This window comes from Mustela putorius, unplaced genomic scaffold, assembly GCF_011764305.1.
Source record: "Mustela putorius furo isolate JIRA1106 unplaced genomic scaffold, ASM1176430v1.1 tig00003962_pilon_pilon_pilon, whole genome shotgun sequence".
NCBI lineage: Eukaryota > Metazoa > Chordata > Mammalia > Carnivora > Mustelidae > Mustela > Mustela putorius.
The window spans coordinates 24,702,371-24,724,710 of NW_025422106.1; the positions used below are offsets into that span (position 1 = coordinate 24,702,371).

A 22,340-nucleotide genomic window follows, 5' to 3' on the forward strand; every position below is an offset into this window, starting at 1 on the left:
GGGTAAAAGTCCTTCATCTCAGTTCTATTTTAGCGATTTTCTTTGCTTTGTATATAGGGTTACTAGTTTGGTTCTACTAAGCATGATCTGTTCGACTTATGTAGGAATTTTGCTTTGATTCCAGTAATTGGTTGCTTTTTTTCATCTCCTGAGACTTAATAGATTAATTTAAATCATATGTGTGAAGTTTCTTGGAAAAATGATTACAAACTTGTGCCTAGATGTCCACTTGTTTCAGAAGAGATTAAGTCTTCCATTTTTAATAAAACTGATGAAAATTGGGGTGCCTGGGTGGCTCAGTGGGTTAAGCCTCTGCCTTCAGCTCAGGCCATGATCTCAGGGTCCTAGGATCGAGCCCCACAATGGGCCCTCTGCTCAGTGGGGAGCCTGCTCCCCCCCCCCACCTCTCTCTGCCTGCCTCTCTCTGTCTTCTTGTGATGCCTGTCTGTCAAATAAATAAATAAAATATTTTTAAAAAAAAACTGGTGAAAATTAACTCTAGATTAACAACTGAAATTAGTAGCTAACTCTAGAAGCACTGTTAGACTCTTAGATCCAAGAGATTCTTCCGTCTTAACTTAGTACTCTTAACTTTGATAGTGGTACACCTTCCCTGGTAGAGGTTCCACATCACTGGACTCAGTTATCCTTAATGGCATTAGACTCATTTAAAAACTTAAGTTCTAATTTGTTTTCTGTATTTTTGTATATGTATCTTGCTCTTTGGTTGTTCTGTGTTATGATAATATTAATGCCATGTGGTATCTCTTGTATTTATTTATTTATTTATTTATTTATTTTTATATTTACTTGACAGAGAACACAGGTAGGCAGAGAGGCAGGCAGAGACAGAGTGGGAAGCAGGCTCTCTGCTGAGCCTGTCCCAGGACCCTGGGATCATGACCTGAGCTGAAGGCAGAGGCTTTAACCCACTGAGCCACCCAGGTGCCCCGTGGTATCTCTTTTAAAACTCTCATATATCATAGTGTTTACCAAACATATATCCTCATCTAAAAAAAGAATATATCCCTGATACTCTCAGAACTCGTTGATGTTCCCCAGCCCCAGTGATTTACAGTGCTCACTTGAAATCTTACTGTGGAATGGAATACTGAGGCCACTTGAAGTACTGAAACTGTGCTTGCTAAAGTTGACAGGGATCTCTTAGTGCCAGGTTGCTTGGGCACTTTTTAGACTTACTTTGACCTCTCTTTTGTGTTGTCACTGCTGTCCATCTCCATTGCCTTGCTGACATCTCTCTTGATCATCTTACTTCTTTTTATTTTTACTTTTTAAGATTTATTTAGAGAGATTGCATGTGCATGAGTGCGGGGAGTGGTAGAGGGAGACAGAAAACGAGAGAGAATCTCCAGCAGACTACCTGTTGAGGGCGGAGAGCGTGATGTGGGCTTGATCTCCAGTCTCTGAGCTCATGACCTGAGCTGAAGCCCAGGAGTTGGACACTTCACTGACTGAGCCACCCAGGCGCCCCTGTCTTAGTTCTTAAATATTGGTATCTGTCAAGGTTCCATCAGTTACGTTCTGGTCTCCTTTTTTTTTGCTCTCATTATATACCTTCTTGTGAATTGTCTTTCATCACTTATGTGGTTTGAATTACTACTCCCTGATTGCTAATTTTCCCAAATGCTTTCTTACATCAAGTCTCTCTCTCAAGCCATGACCTGTATATCTAATTACCACTTACATCGTGTATCTTTTTTTTTTTTTAAGATTTTATTTATTTATTTGACAGAGATCACAGGTAGGCAGAGAGGTAGGCAGAGAGAGAGCGAGAGAGAGGAGGAAGCAGATTCCCTGCTGAGCAGAGAGCCCGATGCAGGGCTAGATCCCAGGACTCTGGGATCATGACCTGAGCCGAAGGCAGAGGCTTAACCCACTGAGCCACCCAGGTACCCCTATCATGTATCTTTACTTAAATATCTTATAGCTACTTAAAGTCAGAAGGTTTAAAACTGAACTTACTGTATTCTACCTCTCTTTTTTCTTCCTCTTTTCCCCCTGTGTTTTCTATCCAAGTAATTGGTATTAAACTCACTAGAAACTTGGGAATTAACTGTGTTGTCCCATCTCTTAAATCTAGTCAGTTACTAAAACAAAAGTCTAGTGGTTAAAAGTGTGAATCATTTTTGGCTTTAAGGATTTGGGGGTAGATGTAGGGCTTTTTAAAGAGCAGTGTAAGTCCTTTTTCTTCTTCTTATTTTTTTTTAAAGAGTTACTTAACATATTTTAGAGAGCGTGTGTGCACAGGGGCTGGGGATGCAGAGGGAAAGGGAGAGAGTCTTAAGCAGACTCCGCACTGAGCACAGAGTCTAATGCAGCGCTTGATCTCATGACCCTGAGATCACAACCTGAACTGAAACCAAGAGTTGGACGCTTAACTGACAGTGGCTCCCAGGAGCCCCATTATAAGTCCATTTTTAAAGCATATATGAAGAAAATGCAGTATATGGGTATATATAAAAATGGAACTCCTCTGATTAAAGGGAGGTGCAGAGTTTAGCCAGTTTATTCCCCATCCACTCAGTAAATGTTTTTTGGAATTGTTATCCTAGATTATTTCACTACTTTCTAGTTTTATTTCCTCAATGAATTAGTCTGCCAATATATAATGTGGGGGTAATATACTTTTTTACCTACTTTAGCAGGATTGTTTTAGGATCAAAAGAGACAGTGAATGTTGTTTTTTTTTTTTTTTTAAAGATTTTTTATTTTATTTATTTGAGAGACATCACAAGTAGGCAGGGAGGCAGGCAGAGAGAGAGAGAGAGGAAGAAGTAGGCTCCCTGCTGAGCAGAGAGCCCGACGTGGGACTCGATTCCAGGACCCTGAGATCATGACCTGAGCCGAAGGCAGCAGCCTAACCCACTGAGCCACCCAGGCGCCCGTGAATGTTGTTTTTTTAATTGGATTTAACATTTTATAAAAAGTATAAATGTGACATACAACTATAATGAGGTGCTGCTTTATGCACATTTGTAATCAACTACATCTTTCTTTCTTTCATCTATTCATTGCTTTTGCCACAAAACATCTTTTTAAGTTGCAGATGTCAAGGAGCGCCTAGGTAGCTCAATCTGTTGAGCATCTGTCCCTTCATTTCAACTCAGGTTAGGGTTAGACCTGTGTTGGCTGTGTTGGGCTTCACACTCATCATGAGTCTGCTTGAGGTTCTTGCCCTCTGCCCCTCCCCGTGTCATGTATGCTCTGTCTCAAAAAAGTAAATAGATCTTTTTTTTTTTTTTTTTTAAGATTTTATTTATTTACTTGACAGAGATCACAAGTAGGCAGAGAGGTAGGCAGAGAGAGAGAGAGGAGGAAGTAGACTCCCCGCTGAGTAGAGAGCCTGATTCGGGGCTTGATCCCAGGACACCAGGATTATGACCTGAGCTGAAGGCAGAGGCTTTAACCCACTGAGCCACCCAGGTGCCCCAAAAGTAAATAAATCTTAAAAAAAAAAAATGCAGATGTTGGGTTAAGTTACATAGGATATAGAAATATTGCAGATGTTTTAAAAATTTAACATCTTGGGGTGCCTGGGTGTCTCAGTCATGAAGCATTTGCCTTTGGCTGAGGTCATGATCCCAGGTCCTGGCATTAAGCCCAACATCAGGCTCCCTGCTCAGTGGGAAGCCTACTTCTCCCTCTCCTACTCCCCCTGCTTGTGTTCCCTCTCTTGCTGTCTCTCTCTGTCAAATAAAGAAAATCTAAGAAAAAAAAATAATAACTTCTAGTCCACATTTTATAAAAGTTACATAAGCAGAATCAAAGGATAAAAACAAGGTTTTTTTTTTTTTTTAAGTCAGTAAATGCTAATCCAGTATTTGAAAAGTAAAGATGGTAAAGAGATAACATTCATAACTATTGATAGAAATATAAACTGGTACAACTCTGGGGAGCAATTTTTCAGTAGCTATCAAAATGTCCAAAAAGTGTATATAATTTCTGCCTTTGTTCAGGCTTCTGTAATAAAATACTGTAAACTGGGTGGCTTATAAACCACAGAGATTTATTTCTTAGGGTTCTAGAAGCTGGGAGTCCAAGATCAAAGTACTAACAGATTCAGTGTCTCGTGGTGCTTACCTCCTAGTTCAGTCTCTTTTTGTAAGTGCATTAATCCCATTCGTGAGGGCTCTGCCCTCAAGAAGCTAATAAGCACCTCCGAAGGCCCCATCTCCAGATACTATCATATTATGTTTCAGTGTAAGAATTGGTGGGGGGAGGAGGATGACACACATAAACATTCAATCTGTAGCACCTTTTAACTCTAATGTAAAGATAAGAGAAAGACTCCACATTGAATGTTTATTTGCAACATTATTTAAAATTAGAAACAACCTGTAAGTCCAACAGTAGGTAATTTCTTAAATAAAATTTGGTACATCTATGTCATAGAATATTGTGTTTGAAATATTAATAACTATAATGTTGTAGATTAATATTTACTGACAAGGGAAGAGTTTCATGACATGGTGAACAAGACTAACAGATTAAGTTACTTGATTAAAAGCCATACGGGAAGGTTCCTGGGTGTCTCAGTTGGTTGGGCAGTTGTCCGTGGCTCAGGTCATAATCCCAGTGGTCCTGGGATTGAGGCTCTTTGCTCTCCAGCGGGAAGTCCAGTTCTTCCTCTCCTTCTGTCCCTCCCCCTTCTTATGCTCTGTCTCTGTCTGTCTCTCAAATAAATAAATAAAATCTTTTTTTTTTTTAAATGAGCTATACATAATGCATCCATGGTGATGTGAATTTATTGGCAAAGAACATGGTATGAGACAACCAGACTGAAGGGTTGGCAGTGATAATCTGAAAATGTTGGGACTTCTTTTTTTTAATTTTTAATTTTTTGTAAACATACAATATATTTTTATCCCCAGGGGTACAGGTCTGTGAATCGCCAGGTTTACACACTTCACAGCACTCACCAAAACACATACCTTCCCCAATGTCCATGTCCTTCTCCCAACCCCCCTCCCCCCAGCAAACCTCAGTGTTTGTTTTGTGAGATTACGAGTCACTTATGGTTTGTCTCCCTCCCAATCCCATCTTGTTTCATTTATTCTTCTCCTGCCCACTTAAGCCCCCATGTTGCATCACCATTTCCTCATATCAGGAAGATCATATGATAGTTGTCTTTCTCCACTTGACTTATTTCGCTAAGCATGATACACTCTAGTTCCATCCACGTTGTCGCAAATGGCAAGATTTCATTTCTTTTGATGGCTGCATAGTATTCCATTGTGTATATATACCACATCTTCTTTATCCATTCATCTGTTGATGGACATCTAGGTTCTTTCCAGAGTTTGGCTTTTGTGGACATTGCTGCTGTAAACATTCGGGTGCACATGCCCCTTCGGATCACTGGGACTTTTTTTTTTTAAATAAGGAAAAGGAATAGTTGGTTTCCATTTTTCTCCTTTTATTATTGTTTCCTGGAAAAGTACCATCATTTATTAATCTCTTTAAAAAATAAGTCCATTAAGATCATAATTTTTATAACTTGCACACATATTACATATATATGTATGTATTATTTATTATGTGAGCCTCAGAGTTTCAGGCTATGTGCTGTGTCTTCAAAGTTTCAGCATTACGGCTTGACCCTGAGGTGAGAATGGAGCTAGGTAGGAACTTTAAATATTTACAAGAACTATATATGATTTGTTTACCCTTGACATTTTTAAAGAACAAAATAAAGCTAAGAAATAGGTATGTTTTTTGACTTCTTTATTTCTCTTATTATTTGGGATATTCTAACCAAGGGAAATTTACTTTTGTTGAAGGTACATGTAACACAGGCTTTGACAACACAGTATTTGATGAACTATTTTAAGAGATCCATTGCCTTCCTATTTTGTATTGTTTTGGAAGGCCCAAGTAGAACTACTTGAAAATTAAGACGAAGTAGATTTCAGCTCCATGTACGGAAGATACTTCTTATGAAGCAAGTTATCCATTAGTAGAACAGGCCAAAAGGTACAGGCTGTGTAATACGAACAGCACACAGACACAGACTCAATAATAGTAAGATTTATCTTTCCTCAGCCCCCATGTTCTTGAATGTGATGTGCTTGACCCTGTCTTCTACTAGTTATTATGCTTTAATCTTTGGTATGCTAATAATTACCTGGAATATGAAGTGTTTATAATTTCCTATTATCTTTCTCCACTGTTTTACTTTTAACATGCCATTAAATTAAAACTTGATTCCACCAATTCTACAATACTGTTAGAGTGTTTTTATTTCCTAAAGCGTTAGGTGGGCAGTGGCTTTGATATGGTGGTCATAGGAAAATTGTCTGTGGTAGTAAAAGCATATGTCTGTAATGGAATTTTTTTTTTTTTTTTTTTAGATTTTATTTACTTATTTGACAGATAGAAATCACAAGTAGGCAGAGAGGCAGGCAGAGAGAGAGGAAGGGATGCAGGCTCCCTGCCAAGCAGAGAGCCCAATGTGGGGCTCAATCCCAGGACCCCGGCATCATGATTGGAGCCAAAGGCAGAGGCTTTAACCCACTGAGCCACCCAGGCGCCCCATAGAATTGTTTTTTTAAAGGCAAATTTATGTCTGCTGGTAAAGAATGATGGCCAAGATTGAGTTTATGTGACTGTGTAAGAAACAAATATTGATTATCTCTAGAAGACTATGCACGAATGTGTGTGTATAGATTGTCTCTGAATATACAAAACTCTCATTAAGTGGTTACCCCAGGAACAGAATATTGGGGTCAGAAGTAAAAAGGATATTTTACTGTATAGTTATATATTTAAATTTTGTTTAACTTTGCATATATGTTAACTTTAAAATTATTTAAATTACAGTGTGGTTTCTTTTTTAAGATTTTATTTATTTGACAGACAGAGATCACAAGTATGCAGAGAAGCAGGCAGAGAGAGGGGGGAAACAGGCTCCCTGTCGAGCAGAGAGCCCAATGCAGGGCTCAATCCTAGGACCCTGGGACCATGACCTGAGCCAAAGGCAGATGCTTAATGACTGAGCCACCCAGGCGCCCTAGATTTTCTAATTCTAAATGAATGTCTCATTCTGTGATTCTGTGATATTATACTAAGTTTAGCGCTTGTGCCCTTTTATTCACCCATTTTAATGGTTAAAATTTTCTCTGATATTAAATACTTATTAATTATAATTTATCAGAACAATTTTCTATGCAAAACTAAATTTCAGTTGCTAGTCCTTGAGTATCTGCTAGCGTAACAGTTAGTAAAGGAAGGCTGAATATAAACATGAACAAAATTGATGATTACTGTCACAAATCGATAACTGTTCTATAAGCTATATCTTGACTCAGGAGTCTCTGCATCTTGCAAGCAATACATTAGAAACTTAAAACTAAAAGCTCAAGAATAATGTTTTAATATTTTGGATGTACTGTGACAGAATGAAATGTGTTAGAAGCTTTTGTTCCTTTTTTTGTGAAATACTTGTATGATTTGCAAGGGAATACTTTTTAAGAGTGTCTTAAGATTTATGAAATTTTAAATAAAATATTTAAAATAGAAATCAGATTTTGTGGGGCACCTGGGTAGTCCAGTTGGTTGAGCATCCGGCTCTTGATTTTCCTCATGTCATGATCTCAGGGTTGCAGAATCGAGCCCCACGTAGAGCTGCATGCCCACTCTGCGCAAGTCTGTTTGTCCCTCTCCTTTCCCCTCTACCTCTCCACCTGCTTGCACATCCTTATTCTCTCTCTTAAACAAATGAATAAATAAAATCTTATTTAAAAATGAGGTTTTGGGATGTGCTTGGGTGGCTCAGTTGGTTAAGCAGCTGCCTTCGGCTCAGGTCATGATCCCAGCGTCCTGGGATCGAGTCCCACATCGGGCTCCTTGCTCCGCAGGGAGCCTGCTTCTCCGTCTGACTCTGCCTTCCACTCTGTCTGCCTGTGCTTGCTCTCGCTCGCTCGCTCGCTCACTCTGACAAATAAATAAAATCTTTAAAAATGAGGTTTTGGGGGGTGCTTGGGTGGCTCAGTGGGTTAAAGCCTCTGCCTTCGGCTCAGGTCATTATCCCAGGGTCTAGGATGGAGCCCCACATTGGGCTCTTTGCTCAGCAGGGAGCCTGCTTCCCCGCCTCCACCTGCCTTTCCCTACTTGTGATCTCTGTCAAATAAATAAATAAAATCTTTAAAAAAAAAAAAAATCAGGTTTTGTTAGAAGTCTTTTGAATTTGTTTTCTTTCAGAAATCGAGCTATAGCAGATTATCTTCGTTCGAATGGCTACGAAGAGGCATATTCAGTTTTTAAAAAGGAAGCTGAATTAGATATGGTATGTTTCCCTTTTTACAGTTATTCATGATATAGTTAATAGGTGGATTTAACTCAAGTATCAGTATTGAACAATCATGTCATTTATTCACAAATGTTACCACTTGTTACATGGTTCACTTTGACCCTAGATTTTCATCTCCCCTTTTTTTGTATAATCAGATTCTTAGTAACATTTGGGCTAAGGAGAATGGTCTGTATGCCTTGAAAAATGTAGTTGAGCCATTTTTAAAAAGATTTTCATTTTTTTCTCTAGAATGAAGAATTAGATAAGAAATATGCTGGTCTTTTGGAAAAAAAATGGACATCCGTTATTAGATTACAAAAGAAGGTATCTATGTCTTCTTTCTTTAAAGTCACTTGTATTCTGTGTTCTTATATAAACTTTCTGAAAATATTAACATCAGTTACTCTGTATTAATTAATAATTATATTTACCCTTGAAAGGCAAGTAAAAATCATTTTTATGCATTAAAAAATACTTTGACCTAGATAGGTCTTTGCTGATACATGCTCACTTACGCAATCCAGGTGTTGGCTCTAGTGAATCTACCTAACCCTGACTTGAAAGAATTGATACTGAAAGAACTCATTTGTGCATTTAAATTGGAAGAAAGCATGTAGCCAGTATGATGGGGAAGAAGCACTAAAGTGTGTACTTAGAGAAGTCATTTTCATCTCTGAGGTTTTACTTTTATCTGTAAAGTGAAGGCAGCAAATAATACTCTGGTCCTAAAATTTATACTTTCAGTAGGCAAAGTAAGTATAAATAAATAACATTCTCATAACATGAGTTAATCCATAAAAAGCTCTTAGAAAAGTTACCTAGCACGTACATGTTCAATAAATGTCTGCTTTTATTTTCACTGCTTTTCCTCTAATTAGTAGATAAAAATTGAAATTTTCTTTTTAGTTAAGTAAGTTTCGGTTTTGTCGCAGTAATGAAATTTTGAGGAGTATATAGATCATTTTCAATTAAAATTGATGAATGCTTTGTAAATTATTGAAATTTTTTCAAGTATCCTGCATAAACAGATAAAAACTAAAGGCAATTTTTAAAAACATCAAATATATTATTTTTATTGGAATCTATCTGTATATAACTGTTGCTTCTCAAGGTTATGGAATTAGAATCAAAACTAAATGAAGCAAAAGAAGAATTTACGTCGGGTGGACCCCTTGGTCAGAAACGAGACCCAAAAGAATGGATTCCCCGTCCACCAGAAAAGTACGCATTGAGTGGTCATAGGAGTCCAGTCACTCGAGTAATTTTCCATCCTGTGTTCAGTGTTATGGTCTCTGCTTCAGAGGATGCTACAATTAAGGTAATTTTTTCAAAATTAAAGATGTACAATAAGCTAACTATTAAAAGCAGATTTTAAAGTTAATTGAGTAAAAGAGGTAAAGAGATCCTAAAAATGAAGACCTGTGCAAGACAGGAAAAGATAAGAGCTTGGAGCTCCTGAGAGGCAAGCTGCCAGATAAGTTTACTGATGAATTTGAGAAAATTGGGTGTCACTGATTTAGTGTTGAGCCATGGGTCATGTAGTACTTGAATAACATTTTGTTCTTGGAATGAAAATATGAGTGTACCTTGCTTTTAAGCAGAGATGATAGATGAAAATATAAGATTACAATATTCATACTTCACGGGGTGAATATATTTTGCAAAAGAATTCAGTAGGGGACTTAACTTGAATTGGACTCTCCTTGATGTATTTTTTTTTTTTAAAGATTTTATTTATTTTATTTGACAGAGAGAGAGATCACAAGTAGGCAGAGAGGCAGGCAGAGACAGAGGGGGAAGCAGGCTCCCTGCTGAGCAGAGAGCCTAATGCGGGGCTCGATCCCAGGACACTGAGATCATGACCCGAGCCGAAGGCAGCGGCTTAATCCACTGAGCCACCCAGGCGCCCCTCCTTGATGTATTTTAAATACTGCCTTTGATTCCAAACAGTAGTTCTCTCCAGGGTTGTGGTGTTACAAAAGGTTTTCACTTTATAAGTTATGTATTTCTCGCATTTTTATGTTTTTTACAATAAGTATATACATTTTGATATTTCATCTTTTAATCCAGAAAAAAAGTTATTTTTGTAATTCTCTTTGATCCAGACACACTACAGTAACAGTTGTATAAACTACCTGCAGAAAGATAAGTAAAATATAATTAAAAGGTTTAGGTAGGTTTTTCTCCTCTAAGGCTTTTTCCAGATTAAGTTCTAGATTTTTAAGTTTCTTTTATAAAGGTATAATTAAGAAAACTTAAGTAGATTGTTAATATTGTATATATCACCTAGCAGCAGTCCAGTGTAAAAATACCATAATGACTTAATTGTGACTCTACTTAAAGTAATTTGTTCAAATTAGACATTGTTTTATATGTTCCTTACATGATTTCTTTCTTTAGTTTCTAAACCAGTGGCTTCCTTACATCCCATGGACTGGTCGTCCATGGGGTGGGCAGCAGAGTTACTGGAAGAGAGTCTTAAATCATATGTGTACCATGTAGTCTGAAATGATTATATACCTAATACATTAACTGTTGCTGTTTTTCAAGAATATGGAGACATGTATTTAAATTACTGATTTTATGATAGTCTTGTGTACTGTGAAACTGTACTGGTATCATGAGGCATAAGGATGAATAGGTTTAAAACCTGGTCTTAATTATTGATTTTGCAGCAGTGATATAAAAGCATAAACAAAACTATCCATGTGCCATCTTAAACTATACTTACTGAGTAAACTTTATTTATTTATTTCTTTATTAGCTTTTTTAAAATTATTTTTTATTTTTTATTTATTTTTTATTTTTATTTATTTATTTTTAAGATTTTATTTATTTGACAGAAGAGATCACAAGTAGGCAGAGAGGCAGGCAGAGAGAGAGGAGGAAGCAGGCTCCCCGCTGAGCAGAGAGCCCGATGCGGGGCTTGATCCCAGGACTCCGGGATCATGACCCGAGCCGAAGGCAGAGAGGCTTTATTTAACCCACTGAGCCACCCAGGCGCCCCTAAACTTTAAAATATTACAAATCCAGGGGCGCCTGGGTGGCTCAGTGGGTCATGATCTCAGGGTCCTGGGATCGAGCCCCACATCGGGCTCTCTGCTCTGTGGGGAGCCTGCTTCCTCCTTTCTGCCTGCCTCTCTTCCTACTTGTGATCTGTCAAATAAATAAATAAAATCTTTAAAAAAAAAATAAAATATTACAAATCCGGGAGCCTTGGCTGGCTTTCTTGGTAGAACACGCAACTCTTGATCTCAGGGTGGTGAATTCAAGCCCCATGTTGGGGCTTCGTTATTAAAGAAATAAAATAAAAGGTTACAATTCGAAGTGTTAAAATTTCTATGTATAATGATCATGCCATGTATCTTAGCAACTACTTAATAGTTCTCCCTTCCATTTACTCTTTATTTATTATGTGTACACGTCGTTGTTTCATTAATGAAAAACATTTGTGTTTAGGTTTTATTCTTTTTTAATTAAATTATTTTTGAAATAGGGTTCTTTGTTTCTGATTAATCATTTTTAATGATTTTAAGCCAGTTGTTTAGTTTATATGTGGAGGATTTATAGAATAGTTAATGCTCTTGGTTCAAGTCCTGACCCCATCACTCAAAATTAATGTGATCAAGGGCAGATTAACTTTTTGTGCTTCTCTTTCTTCAGATGTAAAATGAAGATAATTAATACTAACCTCTTAGGGCTTTTGGTAGGATTAAATGAGTTAATATGTGGAAACTACTTAAAACAGTACTGGCCAGATACTAAAGGAGTACTTACTTGTTGCCAGCAGTGTTTCAGTATGGTGAACAAATTTTCTTCCTTTGGACTTCTTCTTTTTTTTTTTTTTTTTAAGATTTTATTTATTTATTTGACAGAGATCACAAGTAGTCAGAGAGGCAGGCAGAGAGAGAGCGAGAGGAGGAAGCACGCTCCCTGCTGAGCAGAGAGCCCAATGCGGGGCTCTATCCCAGGACCCTGAGATCATGACCTGAGCCGAAGGCAGAGGCTTTAACCCACTGAACCACCCTGGCGCCCCACTTTGGACTTTTTATACCATTTCCAGTCATCTACTGTCATAAATAATGTTCTGTTTAGTCTTACACATAAAGCTTTATTTCTCATTAAATTACTTCTGTGTATATTTTTTGGAATGAGAAGAATGGTTTTCTACTCTCCTTCCATACTTTTATTATTCAGTTTCAGTAAAACCTAGGTGATGGGGGCACCCGGGTGCCCCTAAAGTCTGTATTTTTTGACCCAAAATGGTTTTTCACTAGCTGACCTAATATTGCAAAATGAGAAGAGATATTCTTTAATATTCAAAGATTTTCATTTATATAATGTTTTCTCTAATAATGAAAAATTTTAGAGGTTCCTGGATGGCTTGGTCAAGTTGTCTGACTTCTGATTTTTGGCTAAGGTAATCATGATCTCAGGGTTGTAAGATTGAGGCCCCTCTTGGGCTCTGTGCTAGGCATGGAGCCTGCTTAAGATTCTCTCTCACTCTGCCCTTCTGCTCTCTGCCAAAAAATTAGCTAACAGTAGGAATTCCTTTAAGAAAAGATGTTTGCCCTAAAAGGCAGGGGGGTGGGGTGCGCAGCACGTTGTTGGCTCAGTGGGTGCAACATGCAATATTTGAGCCCCCCATTGGGTGTAGAGATTACTTAAAAATAAAATCTTAAAAAAAAAAAAAGTTTGCCAAATCTCGAATGGCATGGAAAAATACTTGTGAAAAGCAAAGACAAAATGAGCATTTATTTTTATAATCAGACAAAAGGTAAATATCAAAAGAATAATACAATTAATTCTTGTTCTTGATACTTACAGACATTAAAATACTTTGTTCACCATTTATGAAGAGACAGTTCATTTTCTGGGTGTATTTTAGAGAAAATGCTATAGTGTTCTTTGATAAATGCATGGAAAGTTAACTGAAACTGAACTGCAAGATGATATCTTATTTGTAATATGTAAAATTTTCATCTGAACTCTTGGTATCGTTAGATACTAAATGGGACAAAAATCTTACAAAAAGGAAAACTACTAACCAGTATTATTCATGAACACATATGCAAAATTAATAAATTGTAAGCAAATTAAATTAAGCAGTTTATGAAAAGGTTAATTTTTTTTTTTTTTTTTTTAAAGATTTTATTTATTTATTTTACAGAGAGAAATCACAAGTAGATGGAGAGGCAGGCAGAGAGAGAGAGGGGGGGGGAAGCAGGCTCCCTGCTGAGCAGAGAGCCCGATGCGGGGCTCGATCCCAGGACCCTGAGATCATGACCTGAGCCGAAGGCAGCGGCTTAACCCACTGAGCCACCCAGGCGCCCCGAAAAGGTTAATTAATACGACCCAAGTAGGATTTATCTCTGAATGAAAGATTGGTTCCACAATCAGTGTGATACACCACATCAATGAAAAACATAATGGGTTCCGAAAAAGCATCTGACAAAATTCCAACATTCATTCATGATAATAGCTGTCAGCAAGCTAGGAATGGAGCTTCATTAAGTTGATAAAAGCTTAAAAGGTGTCTGGCATAATAATTAATGGTGGAAAACAATGCTTTTCCTCCTGAGATCAGAAACCAAAGATGTTGTGTTCAGTCTCAACTACTTATATTTCATGTTTGCAAAAGAGTGCCTTGTCAGTGCAGTAAGGCAGAAAAAGAAGTTAAAGGCATACAGATTGGAAAGGAAGAAATGAAACTCTTTACTTGTAGACAACATGGTCATCTATTTAGAAAGCCCAAAGAATCTACAAAAAAGCTACTAGAACTGTGGCTGAATTTAACAGAATCTCTGGATACAGGGTTACTATACAAAAGGTCATTGTATTTCTATAAAGTAGCAATGAATAATTTGAAAATTGAGATTTTAAAATGCCACAGAGTAGTATCAAAAACCCCAGAATACTTAAGGATAAATCTAACAAAATATGTGCAAAATTAGAAATCACTTTTATGTAGAAGTAGTTGAATATATGGTAAAAAAAAAAAAATCTTGTTTATATTGAGAAGGGTATGTACGTTTTCTTTAAAAGAAAGTTTTTAGGGGTGCCTGGGTGGCTCAGTGGGTTAAAGCCTCTGCCTTCGGCTCAGGTCATGATCCCGGGGTCCTGGGATCGAGCCCCGAGTCAGGCTCTCTGCTCAGCAGGAAGCCTGCTTCTTCCTCTCTCTCTCTCTCTCTCTCTCCCTACCTCCCTCTTTGCCTACTTGTGATCTCTGTCTGTCAAATAAATAAAAAAATAAACATTTTTTAAAAGTTTTTTAGAAGATAGTTTATTTTTCTTAGTTGAGGTTTTTATGTAGTTGTGATCACGTGTAATTTTGTGTTCTTTTTAACTTAACATTATTTTATTACATCACAAGTTCCTTCTAATCCCAGGTTTTATATCTACTTAGCCATTCCCCTAATGTTGGATATTTAGATTGTTTCCAAGTTTTCAAAATGCATTTTCTAAGTTTCTTTAAATTGGTTGATACATACCCTCCTACAAGTAAATTTGAACCTACTATAGGAAAAATGAAATCAATCTGATTTTAGAGAATGTAATTGGTGTCGGGTAAAGACTGAACTTTAGACTAGCATTTGACCACCAGTTGTTCTTGAGGTCTGTTTCTAATATTTATTCTTTTTTAATAAAGATTTTATTTGCCTATTTATTTATTTATTTGAAAGAGAGAGAGAGAATGAGAGAGAGCACGATCGAGGGGAAGAGCAGAGGGAGAGAGACAAGCAGACTCCCCAGTGGGGGCTCAGTTCCACAACCCTGATATCAGGACCTGAGCCGAAATCAAGAATCGGATGCTTAACCAGCTGAGCCACCCAGGCATCCCTAATATTTATTCTTAATAGATTATTATGTCTTTTATCTTAGGAGAATTATCTTTAAAAAATGTGTTAATGACTTGGCCATTTTTGCATCAGAATGATATATGCTTTTGTTAATCTATTCATGGACAGTAGCCTCTTGTGAAGTCTTTCCTTCCTCTTAGATGTCTGAGCTCTGCTTGTCTGTTAGGATTGAGCACTCTTTATTGTGCTCTAATACTCTGCCTATAGATGCCTATCAACTGCCCCCAAAACTTTTGTCTTTAAATTTATTTGTTTACGTGTGTATTGTCTCCTGTCAGACTGGAAAGAGACTTTGTCTTTTGGCTTCATATACCTACTCACTAGCATAAAGTGTGTGGTAGATAATATGGTACTAGAAGTCGGTTTTCATAATTATAACTTCAGTTTTCTCTAGAGAAAAGACCAGTCTGTACTTGAAGATGTGCTGTTTCTAAGTCTCTCATTTGCTAGTACTGGTCTGCTGAGTGACTAATGTAAAATGAGAAAGAAGGGATAGGTTGATGTTAACTAAGTTTCTGGTCACTTGACAGGTGTGGGATTATGAGACTGGAGATTTTGAGCGAACTCTTAAGGGACATACAGACTCTGTACAGGATATTTCATTTGACCACAGTGGCAAGCTTCTGGCTTCCTGTTCTGCAGATATGACCATTAAACTATGGGATTTTCAGGGCTTTGAATGCATCAGAACCATGCACGGTAAGGGTAGTGGATAGTACTTTGATATTGATTTGTAACGTGACATTCCAGAGAAAAGAATATTAAACAATATTCTTTTTAATAGCGTGCAGGTCCCCTACATTTAATTCTTAATTGTATCAGTGGAAGAGTGTATGATGTAAATAACCCATGGAGAAACCACAGTAGTTGAATTGTTTCAGTTAAGAGGTTTTAAGTATCTCCTAGTACTGGTTTACATAAAATACTTAATTCGTTTTCAGGAATATTTTTGCATAAGAAAAACTCCTGGGACCTCTGTCTTCAAGAAAGAAAGAGAATGAAGTTATTGGGGATTTGTTTTGTTTTGTTTTGCTTTTCATTTTTCTCACTTGGGAAACTGAAGTCCAGAGCAAATAGGTATAGTAAAAGCTGGAACCTGGTATTTCTTGCTCACTCTAATTTTCCACATACACGATAGTCTCAATGTTAGGTTTTCCTGAGTCTTGTCCTAGAGACTATTCTCTGAGGCCGTTTGGCCTTGTGGAAAGAGCATGGGCTTTGGAATCAGATATCTGGGTTCCAATTCCTACTTGTTTACTTTTGACATTGGGAAGTTTCAGCTTCTTTCATCTGCAAGACAGAGATAATAATACCTGTCATAGGATTGTTGTGAGGATAAAATGAAATCATATACGTGAATCATCTTGGTTTAGTACCTGGCACATAGAAGGTGCCCACTTAAGGGTTTTTGTTTCTTTAAATATGATAAAATTTGAATATTTGGATTTTACATAAAGAACACATGCTATGTTGGTAATAAAAGAGTTTTTTTTTTTAAATAGATAATCATGATGTGATTACATAGAGTATAATTTGAAGGGTGTTTTTCCCCCAAATTAAGTGGGAAGCTTACCAGTTAAAGGAATTCTTTCATAAAAGAATGGAATCCTTTAGTAAAATCTAGTGTTTATGTTTCTTTGAGTAGCCTGGATCTTGTTGCTATGACTTTTTTTTTTTTTTTTTTTTTTGCTGTGACTTTTATGAAGAAGAAGGAGAGTGGGAGTTACAGGCTTCCAGTTATGGAATGAGGAAGTCAAGGGAATAAAAGGCACAGCATAAGGAATAGAGTTAATGATATTATACCGGTGTATGGTGGCAAATGGCAGGTACACTTGCAGTGAACATAGTAGCATGGTGTATAAACTTGCCAAATCACTGTATTGTACAACTGACACTAATGTAATGTGTGTCAACTATACTTAAATTTAAAATATTTTTTATAAAGGAGTTTTTTCCAGTCATTGTATATTCCTTAAGCTAATGATATTTATGAGGATTCTCTCGAATTTTTTCCACAAAGGATAGCTGATTAGGAATGTGAATAATGCATATAGGATAATGCATTTTTATCCCCAGGGACATCAGCAACAAAAAAGGAAATTTTCAACCATTGTTTTAAATATGGAACCAAATCTCCATTTTTATTCTTCTTTCTCTTTAGCTTTGTAAGTCTTATTTCTAACATACATCTTAGGATATCAACCATGGAAATTTTTGTGTGTATCTAGTGTTCATATATAAATATACAGCATGTTAGTATATTCAGATGCTGATGATACTGATTCCTTGTAGTGTTAAAACAGTTGTACAGGTTGAAATTTAATAATAAATTGAGCTAGCTACTTAATTCATTATGAATTATTTTATTAAGTTGCTAATTCCTTGACTTGTGTATGTAAATCCAGCTTTCTTATCAAATTTATATAAAGCCCAGTATATTTAAAGTTGCTGCGATATTTGAACTCCCACAGTGAAATCTCACAGTAAACTGAGGTTTAATTGCTCTTGGTTATATATTCTTAATACGTTGCTGTGTTCTGTGTTTTAGGCCATGACCACAATGTTTCTTCAGTAGCCATCATGCCCAATGGAGATCATATAGTGTCTGCCTCAAGGGATAAAACTATAAAAATGTGGGAAGTGCAAACCGGGTGAGTAGGTTTGGTTGAAAAGGTATCAGCTAAAGAGATATAAAACAAATAGCCAAAATGTGTTCTGAACCAATTATTTTGACTTTAACCCCAAATGATCATGGTGCTGGTTGTGTTTATATACTTTTATGAGGTTTTAATCTCTTAAATGTTTCCAATAAAGGAACAGGAAAATTAGAAACTTCCATGTCCTTGAGACCCATTTTCTATGCAATGGCTTTTTTTTTTTTTTTAAGGTTTTATTTATTTATTTGAGAGTGCAGAGTGTTGAGAAAACAAGCATGTTTGGGGTGGGGCAGAGGGTGGACAGAGCGTAGGAGAGGGAGAAGCAGGCTCCTCACTGAGCAGGTAGCCAGACAAGACACAAGGATCCATCCCAGGACCCTGGGATCATGACGTGAGCCGAAGGCAGACGCTTAATCAGCTGAACCACCCAGGTGCCCCCAGTGGGTTATTTCTCTGTGGTCTTTTTTTAGGTGATTTCTCTGTGGGTTGAAATAAAACATAATAACATTTGTGGAGGTATTCCCTTATTAGGCTGAATTTGGTTGTGCTTAGAATGACACATGATTGTTACCATAAAACCTTAACGTACTACTAGTTTTACCCAGATTAGTAGAGAGTGTCTTTTTCCCAACAAGGCTATAAATATTTTTGTTAGGTTTATTGTGTGTGTTTCATTTTAGAAGATTTTATTTCTCTCTGTAATGTGTTGTAGCTTCTTCTATAATGTGTTGATTGGTTGTTTACCTTCTATAATGTGTTGATTGGTTACCTCCTTGATAATTCTCCCATCAGCACATTTTAATTGATAGTTTGATTTTCTGTCCTGTCTCCATCTTTTATTAACCATGAATATACATTTATTCTCTTGACTTGCCTGTGGTTACTCTAACTTGGTGCCAACCTCTTCATTCTAGTGCATGGCTAGTTTTATATTGCTTCTGGAAAGTGTCCCAATAATTGCCATTCATGTAAATTATTACTTATTTTGACAGCTACTGTGTGAAGACATTCACGGGACACAGAGAATGGGTACGTATGGTGCGGCCAAATCAGGACGGCACTCTGATAGCCAGCTGTTCCAATGATCAGACGGTGCGTGTATGGGTCGTAGCAACAAAGGAATGCAAGGCTGAGCTTCGAGAACATGAGCATGTGGTAGAATGTATTTCCTGGGCTCCAGAAAGCTCATACTCTTCCATCTCTGAAGCAACAGGATCTGAGGTATTTGATTTATATGTCATTTCATTATTTTATATAGCTGATATCAGAATCTTAGATAACTTTTTTGATTCTCAGATACAGGGCAGTTAATGCATTGACAAAACTGCATCCCAGAATTCTGTATCTTGAAAGTCTTTACTCTTTCGGACATGTGGAAGTTATTTATATTTTTAACCAGTGTTTATTGTTGTCAGCTGACCCTTGACTTGTGCTGGGGATGATAGATTCTCCTGTAAAAGTAGTCATTAAATTTATCAGAAATGCCATTGTTAGTATACCAATGCAAAGTAGAACTTTCGGGAGAGGTTAAAGTTATCTTTTAGAAGAATAACCTTTAATGAACATAATTATTTTATTTATAAATTTATGGTGGAATGCAGTTCAGTCTTTAAATACTAATTTTAAAGAATATTTCATGTGAAGGCCTCCTGATACTCTTAATAGAAGCACTAACTGAGTCTGGAGGTTTTTTTTTTAATCACCTTGTGCTCATCACAAGTGCATTCCTTAATACCCATTACTTATTTCATCTATCCTCCCACCTTCCTCCCCTCTGGTAACCATCGGTTTGTTCTCTAGAGTTAAGAGTCTGTTTCTTGGTTTGTTGCTTTCTCTCCCCCCCACCTTTGCTTATTTGTTTTGTTTCTTAAATTAAATCATACGGTATTTGTCTTTCTCTGACTTATTTCTTTATAGTGTTCTGACTTACATTCTGACTTATTTCATTATTCTCTCTAGTTCCATCCATATCATTGCAAATGGCAAGATTTCATCCCCCCGCCATTTTTTAGGGATGAATAATACTCCATTGTGTGTGTGTGAGCATCACATCTTTAGCCATTCATCAGTTGATGGACACTTGGGTTGCTTTCATATCTTGGTTGTTCTAAATAATGGCACTATAAATAAAAGGGTGCATGTATCCTTTTGAGTTAGTGGGGTTTTTAAACTCTTGCAGTAAATACCCAGTAGTGCAATTGCTGGGACATAGGGTAGTTCTATTTTTAACTTTTTGAGGAAGCTCCATACTGTTTTCCAGAGTGGCTGCACCAGTTTGCCTTCCCACCAACAGTGCAGGAGGGTTCACCTTTCTCCACATCCTCATGAACACCTGTTGTTTCTTGTATTAATTAATTTTAGCCATTCTGACAGGTGTGAGGCGATATCTCATTGTAGTTTTGATTTGCATTTCCCTGATGATGAGTAATGTTGAGCATCATGTGTTTCTTGGCCATGTGAATGTCTTCTTTGGAAAAATGTCTTTTCCTGTTTTCTGCCCATTTTTTAATTGGGTTTCTTTTTGGATATTGAGTTATGGAAGTTCTTTATATATTTTCAATACTATCAGGTATGTCATTTATAAATACCTTCTCCCATGTTATGGGGTGCCTCTTTGTTTTGATTGTTTTCTTTGCTGTGCAGGAGGTTTTTACTTTGATGTATGTAGTCTCAGTAGTTTATTTTTGCTTTTGTTTCCTTACCTCAGGGAACCTATCTAGAGAAAAGTTGATAGAGCCAATGGCAGAGAAATTACTGCCAGTGCTCTCTTCTAAGATTTTTATGGTTTCAGGTCTCACACTTAGGTCTTCAGTCTAAGTGTGTGTGGTATAAGAAAGTAGTCCAGTTTCATTCTTTTGTATGTTGCTGTCCAGTTTGCCCAACACCATTTATGGAAAAGACTGTCTTTCCCATTGGATATTCTTCCCTGCTTTATCAAAGATTAATTGACCATATAACTGTGGTTTTATTTCTGGATTTTCTGTTCAATTCCATTGATCTATGTGTCTACTTTTGTGCCAGTACTATACTATTTTTTATTACTACAGCTTTGTAATGTAACTTGAAGTCTGAAATTGTGATGCTTCCAGCTTTGCTTTTCTTTTTCAAGATTGCTTTGGCTATTTGGGGTCTATTGTGGTTCCATACAAATTTTAGGATTGTTTGTTGTAGTTCTGTGAAAAATGCTGTTAGTATTTTTATAGGGATTGCATTAAATGTGTAGATTGCTTTGGGTAGTATAGGCATTTTACCAGTATTTGTTCTTCCAATCTGTGAGCATGTAATGTCTTCCCATTTCTTTGTGTGTTGTCTTCATTTCTTTCATCAGTGTTTTATAGTTTTCAGAGTATAGATCTTCCACTTCTTTGGTATCTTACTATTTTTGGTGCCTTTATAAATGGGATTGTTTTCTTAATTTCCCCTTCTGTAGCTTCATTATTGAATGCAGCAGATTTATGTATGGTGGCTTTGTATCCTGAGACTTTACTAATTTGCTTATTAATTACAGCAATTTTTTGGAGTCTTTTGGGTTTTCTAGTCTGTAGTTTCATTATATACATGGTTCTTAATTGGTACTTTTCATTATTTCAGTCTTTATGATTAATATCTTAAAAATAAGTTACAGAATATTATTTCTTTGAATAAATTGCAGAGCCAGAATTGACCACGTCTTTTATATATAGACAGCCCTATGGGGAGTTTTGCTTTTGTTATCATACAGTGCAGTATTGGTTTCTAGGGTATAATTCAGTGATTCCTCACTTACATACAATACCCAGTGCTCCTCACAACAAGTACTTTCCTTAATTCCCATCATCCATGTGGCCCATCCCCCACCTCCCTCCTTCCCATCAACCCTATTTGTTCTCTGTCACTGAGTCACTTAAGGCTTGTTTCCCTCTATTGTGGATATTTTTAAATTACCTTCTAATAAAGGACGGAGGAGAATCTTCCTCCTCAGTCCTCATCTCCCCACCTCCCATCCCCAAAAATTATTTTTACAAAATGAGGCTTCTATAGTAACTTTGTATTTTGGCTGAATGGTTGCATTTTCAGATTCTTTTTACTGCCCTCTGGTGGTGGCTACTTACCATGTCACAAATTTGATTCTGGCTGGACTTTGTATAGACTGAATTAAGTAGCTTTAAATTTTTTCTTGATTACAGGAGTCTTGAACAGAAACTGAATCGTAATCTTAGTAGAGATATTCTGTTTTCATATTATCTGTGTCTTTCCTATGTAAGAGCCTATGTATGTCAAAAGACCTGTGTATTTCAATACAGAAAAATATGAAGAGTAAGTCCTAGAGATCTAAAATACAGCATGGTGACTACAGTTAATAATACTGTGTCATATACTTGAAATTTGCTAAGAGGGTAAATCTTAAGTATTCTCACCTTAAAGAAAAATGTGTTCTCACTGCCTAAAAGGGGGGGGAGGAGTATTTATACAATGTGGTGGATATATTAATTAACCTGATTATGATGGTCATTTTATTATTTATATATATCT

At 36.8% G+C, this 22,340-nt stretch overlaps 1 protein-coding gene across 1 annotated transcript in view; it reads left to right on the forward strand.

The window, feature by feature from the left end:
• Positions 1 to 22,340, forward strand: part of PAFAH1B1 (platelet activating factor acetylhydrolase 1b regulatory subunit 1) — a 93,325-nt gene that overhangs the window by 64,689 nt on the left and 6,296 nt on the right. The window contains exons 3-8 of the mRNA XM_045070265.1: positions 8,221 to 8,305; positions 8,561 to 8,635; positions 9,423 to 9,629; positions 15,702 to 15,870; positions 17,720 to 17,822; positions 18,821 to 19,049. Coding sequence (XP_044926200.1) covers positions 8,221 to 8,305; positions 8,561 to 8,635; positions 9,423 to 9,629; positions 15,702 to 15,870; positions 17,720 to 17,822; positions 18,821 to 19,049 — 868 coding nt within the window. The remainder of the gene's footprint in view (positions 1 to 8,220; positions 8,306 to 8,560; positions 8,636 to 9,422; positions 9,630 to 15,701; positions 15,871 to 17,719; positions 17,823 to 18,820; positions 19,050 to 22,340) is intronic.